General features: G+C 40.9%; 1 protein-coding gene across 1 annotated transcript in view; it reads right to left on the bottom strand.

Moving 5' to 3' along the window:
- Positions 1-7,885: 7,885 nt before the first annotated feature.
- LOC137735677 (uncharacterized) overlaps positions 7,886-9,397 on the bottom strand; it is a 1,695-nt gene continuing 183 nt past the window's right edge. The window contains exons 1-2 of the mRNA XM_068475124.1: positions 8,333-9,397; positions 7,886-8,021 (exon numbers count right to left, since the gene is read on the bottom strand). The exon at positions 8,333-9,397 is cut by the window's right edge and continues 183 nt beyond it. Coding sequence (XP_068331225.1) covers positions 7,984-8,021; positions 8,333-9,395 — 1,101 coding nt within the window. The 5' untranslated portion in view covers positions 9,396-9,397 and the 3' untranslated portion in view covers positions 7,886-7,983. The remainder of the gene's footprint in view (positions 8,022-8,332) is intronic.

Genomic DNA, 9,397 nt, shown 5'->3' with positions numbered 1-9,397 from the left:
AATCGGGCGAGTGCAGTGAGTTGCTTGTGTTTAGGAAGTTCCTTTTGATGCGATCATACCGAATATAAAGACATCGTATAGACATTGTACATGTCATATAATTGAACATTGTGGGAGTCTTGTGTAAATTGCATATATCAATTAGGGTATCAAATGAAGAGGTAAAAAGTTCCCTTCGATCTTGCCCTCGGGAAGTTGGGGTTTTTTGGGTGCAAGTGACAAGAGCGTGTGGTAAAATTGTCGTGTTTTCCAATGCAACGAGCCAATAAGTAGGTCAAATTCGAAACTTGAAAACAAAAGTATGAGACAAAATCGATCTGCAATTTTAATTCCTTGTTGAAAATCTTTATGAACTAGAAGCAATATGCATAATGGTGTCTTTGACTTCCCAGACACATATATCAAACATACAATATTTTGCTCAAGGATAATGCTAGAAATACTGAAATTTTAAACTAAATTTACAACTTAAATAATGTGTCACCAATAAGAAACGAGCACGTTAATCGATACTTATTAATAATCCAATCATCTACCACCACATTATTTGATTTGCAAATTTGATTTAAAAATTTGATTTCTTTAGAATCAACATGAATCATGATAGTCATGACTTATCTTTTAGGTTTTGTCCTTTTTTAACGTTTTAAGACGTGCCGGGCGGCGATTACGATGATAACGGTTCGAGAAGATCCTAGGGTTTCTTCGTCTTCCTCTTCTTAAATTTTGCCGCTTTCGCCATGGGTGAACATCTTCCTGTAATTCCTTGGTTGTTTCTGGCCAATTTGAACAACCTAAGATTGATACTTTGCCGGTGCCTACAATAAAGAGTGGTTTAGTCTCTATTCAGATTTCGGAAGATTGCTATCAAACGGGTCTTGACAAGTGCAAACATAATCTCGTGGGTAGAGTCTTGCTGCAAAAAGAAAATAAGCCATGGTCTACTCAGGACATGGTTCTTCATTTAAAGAAGTTATGGCCTTGCTTGCAATCCTGGCGGGCCATCCATATGGGGAAGGGTTTTTATGTTTTCCAATTTGCAACCTTTGAAGATATGCAACACGTTTGGGCAGGTGGCGTTATTTCTCTTCAACCTGGAAACTTGAGGTTTTACCAATGGACCCCCAAATTTTCCCCAAACAATTTCAAAAACACTGCTGCACAATTGTGGGTGCGGTTTTGGGATCGGGGTCTAGAATATTGGGACCCCACAACCTTATTTGAAATTGCATCCGGAATAGGTACTCCAATTAAGATTGATCCTGCGACTTTGAACAAGAGCATTGATGTGGAGTTTTCCATTAATCCAGCTTTTGGGATTTTAGTGGAGCGTGCTCATGGTGATTCTTTGTTGGTGAGTCTTGAATTTGAAAAGTTCCCATCTATGCTGCGGCAATACTGGACATCACATCCACAACTGTCGAGTTAAACAAGGGGAAAACTCTCCATCACAATGGTGTGGCAGATCACAGTCTCGTCGTCGACATAAGCGAGAGAGAGTGGTAAGTAAGTATGTTCCAAAGGATGCTGGTAAAAATGTAGTTATTGAGCCAACTCCACTGAATTTACCCGATGACAGAGAAGGTCCTTCTTTTGTGAAGCAGACTGCCTCTGATATTCCTACAGTCCCTAGTGTAACTCGTTTAGAGTCTGATCAATCTATTTCTATGCTTAAGAGTGTTGATCCCATAAGTTCCCGACTATGGTTGATGTGGGTAATATGACTTTGATTACCGATGTGACTCTAGTTGTCGATGTGAGTAATCCGGTATTGGACCAAGTTGTGAATAACGCGACATTGGTTACGGATGTCAGTTTTTTTTACATCGGGTGCAGATAATATGACTCCAGTTGCAAATCCATTAGCTGATGAAGTTGATGTTGTGGCTGCTCACATAAGGTCTAATGAAGATGATGGTTTTACCCCAGTTGTTTCTAGAAGAAAACAAAAACAATCTAGTCCTACACGTTATGAGCCTCATGGCACCAGGGCCCTTATGGCTAAAACTAGGCCTTCTTTATGAAGTTATTATATTGGAATGTTCGCGGGGTAGCAAATGCTTCCACTCCTCGGGTTATAACGCGAATGGTGCGTACTCACCATCTTTTTATGCTTTGTTTATCAGAGCCTTTTGTCTCTTTATCTTCCATTAAGCCTTCCGTGTGGAGGAGATTGTTTCTCGTGGCTACCAATGATCATGGATCTCAAGAACCTAATATTTGGTTACTTTGTCATGCTGATGTCACTACAACTATGTTTTCCGCAACTGCTCAACAGCTTACAGTTTCTTGTATCTTGGATTCAGTATCTTGTATAATTACTTGTGTTTATGCTAAAACAATAGTGGTTGCACGACGTCAGTTGTGGTATGATCTTGCTTATGTGAAGTCTTCCTTTGTTAACGGTCCATGGGCTATCATTGGTGATTTCAACTGTGTTTTGGGTGCTCATGAGAAGCGCAAGGTGTACTGCCAAATGCTAACTCATGCTCTGAATTTCAGATGATGTCTTCTGCTTGTGAATTGGTCCACCTTCCTACAAAAGGATTGGGGTTCACAGGCAAGTTGAGATGTGTTTAGATCGGTGCCTATGCAATTTTTCTTGGATCGAGACGTGGTCTATTTCAGAATGTTTTACTCTCACTCGCTTATGTTCAGATCATTGTCCTACAGAGGATAGATTGTCCAAGGAGGAGGAATTATGTTTAAAGGCTCATGACGCCCTTCGGATTCAAGGTATTTTCTTAAGGGACAAATCTCGTGTTCGTTGGCTATTTGATGGTGATCGCAATACTTCTTTTTTTCCCTCCATGATTCGCTATAGGAAGCTTCATCATTCTTTTTCACACATTCGTAATGGGGATGTGATGTTGGAGGATTAGAATGCTATTAAGGATCATATTATCTCTTATTTTTCTGACATGTTTACAGCTGATAATAATGTGGTTAATACAGGTCTAGCGGAGTGGGTTATCCCACAATTAGTTTCAGTGGATGATAATCTTGCCCTCACTGTTCTTCCATCAGAAGAGAAAATTTTTAAACAATTTGTTCAATGGATTCTTTTAGTTCGCCTGGCCCGGATGGTTTTAGAGGTGGTTTTTTTTTGTTAATTACTGGAACATTGTGTGTCCAGAGGTAGTTAATGCTGTTCGTAGTTTTTTTTAGCAAGGTTTGGTCCTTCCTTATTTCAATTCCAACATGATTGTGCTCATTCCTAAGGTCCCAAATGCTGACTCTGTTTCCCAAATGCGGCCTATTGCCCTTGCCAATTATTCTTTCAAGATTATTACTAAAATTATTGCTGATCGTTTGGGGCCTCTCATTTCTCGTATTATTTCGCCCCAGAAAAGTGCTTTTACAAAGGGTCGTTCGATTTCATATTCTAATATTTTAACCTCTGAATGTATAAATCTTCTCGATGCTAAATGCTTAGGTGGGAATGTTGCAGTAAAGTTTGACATTAAGAAGGCTTTTGATACTATAGATTGGAATTTTCTATTGTAGGTCCGATATCGATCAATGGATCTCTCTCAGGCTATTTTTCTTGCTCTACAGGTGTTCGACGGGGGGATCCATTGTCTCATCTTTTGTTTTTCCTAGCGGAAGAGGTATTTAGTACATGTCTTTCGCTTCTTGTGACGCAAGGTAAACTACTTCCAATGTCTGGTCCAAAGGGTGTTTCTCCCCCTTCTCATGTTTTATTCACAGATGATATAATGGTTTTTTTGCGAGGCACTAAGCGTAATCTACAATGCTAATGAGATTTGTTGAGGAGTATGGTAAAAATTCAAGGCAATTTATTAATAGGGCCAAGTCACTTGCTTTTTTGGGTTGTTTCGCTCGCTCGCATCAAACTTGCATTCTCCTTACTCTTGGGGTAACTTTGGGGTTCTTGCCTTTCACTTATCTATGGGTACCTATTTTTTATGGTAGGCGATAAAAAGCTTATTTCCAAGCTATTGCAGATAGGGTGCGGATAAAGTTAGCCTCATGGAAGGGTGCCTTGTTGTCTCAGGCAGGTCGTTTATAATTTGCTTTCTTCTGTTATCCAAAGTTTATTGGTTTACTCTTTTCAGGTTTATGAATGGCCTCCTTTACTTTTTAAACAAGTTCAAAGTTGGATGCGAAATTTTTTTTGGTCCGGTGACCCAAACAATTGTTGTGTGCCACTTGTGGCCTAGCGTATTTGTTTTCGTCCGAAAAAGGAAGGGAGTCTTGGTCTTCGAGACTTTACAGTAATGAATCGTTCTTTACTTCTTAAACGTTGTTAGGATGTAGTTTCTTCTGATTCTCCTACATCTATTTTCTTGAGATCTCGATTTTTGGCTTAAGGTTTCTCAATTGCTTCTTTTTATAAGAAATCTTCAGAGTGGCTTGGTCTAAAGAAAATATTTCCGGATCTTCTGCCTCAACTACAATGGTTAATTGGTGATGGTTCTCAAGTTCGATTTTGGATGGATAACTGGCTTGGAGAGCCAATTGCGCATAGTTTAGGCATCCCTCATCATGTGGCATCTGCTTTGAAAGCAAAGGTTTGTGATTTTATTGGTCCAAATGGTTGCGTATTGCCTACTAATTTTTCTTCATCCTTTCCTGTCATTGCTGAGACTATCACCTCAACTCCTATTTCTTTGGAGGTGGGTGTTTATAAACTTATTTGGACAAGTTCTTCATCAGGTCTCATGACTGCTAAGGATGCTTTTTCTTATTTGAATGGTCATAATTCCCAGCTGGTTTGGGGTAAAGCCATTTGGGATTCCTCCATTCAGCCTAGGAAAAGTATTACTACTTGGAAGGCTTTGCATGGACGTCTTCTGATGATCGCTATTGAATTTTGATGTATATTTGCTTGATGTAAACAATTACAAGATGAAACATATATATAGGGAAGAAAAAGAACATAAGCCTAATTTTGCCTAACTTACCTAACTTGCTTGACTAACCTAACTTGCCTAACTTTGAACAAGAAAATTGACTAGCCTACCATTATTCCAACATGTTTATTTCAAGCATTTTAACACTCCCCCTCAAGTTGGAGTGTGAATGTCGATGACACCCAACTTGCTAATTAAGACCTCAAATTGTGCCGAGCTTAGTGGTTTGGTGAACAAGTCTGCAGGTTGATTCGAGGTCCGTATGTAAGCTGTTTGCACCATTCCCATTTGAATCTTTTCACGTATTAAGTGACAGTCTATCTCTATATGCTTCGTTCGTTCATGAAACACTGGGTTCGAAGCAATGTGCATGGCAGCTTGATTATCACAAAACATTGTGACTGGTTGTTCATGATTTACTTGCAAGTCCTTCAAAATGTTTCTTAGCCATATAACTTCACAACAAGTAGTAGCCATAGAACGGTATTCTGCCTCTGCACTGGAACGAGATATTGTGTTTTGTTTCTTCATTTTCCAAGATATCGGTGCTTGTCCAAGGAAGATACAATAACCGGTTATTGACCTTCTAGTGTCTTTACATCGAGCCCAATCAGCATCACAAAAGGCTTGTAGTTGTAGTGAACCTGTAGAAGGCAAAAGAATTCCCTGTCCAGGAGATTGTTTGATGTACCTGAGAACCTTATGCACCGCTTCAGGGTGTGGTTGTCGTGGCTTGTCCATGAATTGGCTCAACATATTAACCACATAAGTCAGGTCAGGTCGTGTGATGGTTAAGTAAATCAGCCTCCCTACGAGTCGCCTGTATGAAGAATGATCATGTAGGAGCGTCCCATCAGTTTGTGTAAGGGACAGGTTTGGTTCCATTGGTAATCGTGAGGGCTTCGCACCAAGGAACCCAGCATCTTCTAGTATTTCCAACGCATATTTGCGTTGGCACAAGGCAATCCCTTGTTTAGATCTTGCAACTTCTATCCCCAAAAAGTATTTGAGTTTTCCCAAATCCTTTAGTTTAAAATGTTGGGAAAGGAAGAGTTTAGTCTCTTCAATTTCTCTCAAATTGTTACCTGCAAGTATCACGTCATCAACATACACAAGTAATGCCATGAAACTGCCTTGACGGTTTCGGACGAACAATGAGTAATCTGACCATGATTGATGAAAGCCAGCAGTCTTGAGAGCACTAGACAGCTTGATAAACCATTGTCTCGAGGCTTGTTTTAAACCATAAATGGATTTGTGTAATTTGCATACTCGTGTCTCCCCCTTTCGTCCGAACCCAGGAGGCAGGGACATATAAACCTCCTCGTATAAGTCACCATGCAAGAATGCGTTGTTCACATCAAGTTGATGAAGATGCCAGCCTCGTATGAAGGCAATACTCAGGAGGACGTGGACGGTGGTGAGCTTGGCAACTGGAGCAAAAGTTTCCCGATAATCAAGCCCCTCAATTTGACTGCAGCCTTTAGCAACGAGACGAGCTTTGTAGCGTTCAACACTGCCGTCAGGTTTAAGCTTCACCTGATAGATCCATTTGCAACCGATGGGATGTTTGTGAGGTGGTAAGGGCACAAGAGTCCAAGTGCGATTGTCATGAAGGGCAACAATCTCTTTTTGCATGGCGTCACGCCATTTTGGATCCTGAACAGCCTGCGAAAAACTGGTGGGTTCTTTGATAATGGTGAGGGTGGTGAGAAATGTTTTGTGAGTGGGGGATACATGGTCATAAGATAAATAATGAGATATGGGGTGAGATGTACCTGATGACTGGACCATGCTTGTGGAAGATGTGGGAGCAACACGGGAAGGGAGGTCCACCTCAACATGAAAGTCCTGCAAAAATGTGGAAGTTTTGGTCGGTCGAGTGCTACGACGGAGTGGAGGTGGTTGGTCTAGTGATGGAGTGGTTGGAGGTGGTGAAGAGTGTAGAGTATGTGTAGGGTATGTGGAGGTGGGGAAGAGTGGTGAAGGTGTTGATAAGGTATCTGGTGGTGGAGTTGTAGTAGGTAAAGGAGATGAGGGTGGTGTGATGTCGGTAAGTGTGGGAGAGGTGGTGTTTATGTCTTCGGGTGCAAGGCTTGAGTGCGACTCAATGGGAGAGGTCAAGTCAAACGTGATGGATGAGGGTGTAATGTTTGATGGAGACGGGGCAGCGGAAGTGGTATGATTTTGGAATGGAAAATGATTTTCAAAAAAAACAACATCCCTAGAAACAAAAGTCTTATTGTGTTTTATATCAAACAATTTATAACCCTTTTGACCATAAGGATACCCAAGAAAAATGCATTGGATTGCACGGGGGTCGAATTTAGAGGGCCTTTGGGCGTGTGTAAAAGCAAAACATAAACTACCAAAAACCTTTAAATGTGAATAGTTAGGTGCTTTGTGAAACAGTTTTTCGTAAGGTGTTTTACCTTGGAGAAGTGGAGTGGGTGTTCTATTGATGAGGTAAGCTGAGGTTAAGATTGCATCCCCCCAAAAACGTTTTGGCAAACAAGCTTGAAAGAGCAAAGCCCGAGCAACATTGAGCAAATGTCGGTGTTTACGTTCGGCAACACCATTTTGTTGTGGTGTGTTGACACAACTAGATTGATGTATGATGCCTTTGAGAGCATAAAATTGCTCAAGCTTAAACTCAGGGCCATTGTCACTTCGTATGATTTGAACTCTGGTATTGAATTGAGTCTCAATCATTTGAATGAATCCCACTAAAATGTCTTTTGTGTCAGATTTATGTTTCATCAAATAAACCCAAGTGCTTCTAGTGTAGTCATCTACGATGGTAAGGAAATACTTGGCACCTGAAATAGAAGCAACTTGATAACCACCCCAAATATCAATATGCAATAATTCAAAACATGATTTGGTAGAAATATAGCTCAAAGGAAAGGGTGATCTTGTTTGTTTGGCCAATGGGCAAATTAAACATTTTTCCAAATCACAAGCCTTATTGTTAAATAAAGGTAATAACGAAGTGGCTTTATGAGATGGGTGTCCTAGGCGTTGGTGCCAAAGCTTTGGTGAGACGGTTTGAATATTGTTGCATGTTCCTTTCTTTGATGGGTCGAGGTAGTAAAGTCCATCCCTTTCAGTTCCTGTCCCAATCATCTTCCCCGAGCGAAGGTCCTGAATGACACAAAATTGGGTGAAGAAAATGGTGACATATAAGGAATCATAGGCTAGTTTACTGATAGATATTAAATTCAACCTAAAGAACGGCACACATAGGACATTTTCAAGGATAAGATTATGAGAGAAAACAACTTGTCCAATGTGAGTGACTTTGGCAATGGAACCATCTGGCAGTTCAACTGTATGATTTTCAACAGTTCGTGAGTGTGTAAGGAGACTAGGACTGCAAACTATGTGATCCGTGGCACCACTGTCCAGGATCCAAATACTTTTGGTTCCTTTACATGAAAAAGAGAAGGCTTTACCTGAAAGTTCTTCATGACTAGGAGGATTACTGACTTGATTGGCAAATGATGATTTGTTCTTGTTCAACATCTGAAGGATTTGCTTGCAGTCCTCATGAGAGAACGGGAAATTAGGCACTGTCTCTTGCTTGTTACTTTGTGAAACTTGATTGCCCTTTGAAGAAAAGAGACGATTGGATTCGGTCTCTGTGGCTGCTTTCCGTTTTCGACAGAAATCGAAGGTGTGGCCTTTCCATCCGCAAAAAGTGCACTTGAGATGTGCACGACAATTTTTGGTGATGTGATTGGTTTTATTGCACTTTCCACATCGCATCTCTTTGTCTTCAGGTGTAGGTTCTCGTGACAGATTCTTCACTGCAAAGACAGCAGTTTCTAGTTGTGTGCTTTTCCCATTGGAAACCTCTGCCTGGCGTTCATGTCGAAGGACCAATGCATATGCCTTGTTCACCGTAGGCAGTGGTTCGAGAAGAAGAGTATTGCTTCGAACCGTAGCATACGATTCGTTCAGTCCCATAAGGAACTTCATGGTTTTCTGAGTTTCAACATATGAGTTCATCTCATTCTTTGTTCCATAACTGCATGCTGGAATGGAACACAAAGTATCACGTTCATCCCATAAACTTTTAAGTTTAGTGAAGTAAGAACTTACACTCATATTGCTTTGGACGCAATCATGGATCTCGTTCTCAACATGGAACAACTGAACTATATTCACATGTGAGAACCTCTCCTGCAGATCGGTCCACATTTGTCGAGCATTCTTGTAGTTGATGACACTCCCTGAAATCTCCTTTGACATGGAGCCTAGTAGCCATGTCTTGACCAAGTTGTTGCAGCGATTCCATTGCTGCAGCTCCTCAAACTTATCCTCACTTGGTTTGTTGATCGTCCCATCAACAAAACCAAGTTTGTTCTTGACCGTTAAGGCCATACTCATGGATTGAACCCATGTGTTGTAGTTGTCTTCCACCAATGGTTGTGGTACGAGGATTGCACCAGGTTGATCCGAGTGGTGGAGATAGAGCGGGTGGTTGGGACTTTCCCATTTTGAATGAGAGGCCATGC

The sequence above is a fragment of the Pyrus communis genome, chromosome 5 (genome assembly GCF_963583255.1).
Source record: "Pyrus communis chromosome 5, drPyrComm1.1, whole genome shotgun sequence".
Classification (NCBI taxonomy): Eukaryota; Viridiplantae; Streptophyta; class Magnoliopsida; order Rosales; family Rosaceae; genus Pyrus; species Pyrus communis.
The sequence above is the reverse complement of the archived record's forward strand: the minus strand, read 5'-3'. Positions and strand labels throughout refer to the sequence as shown.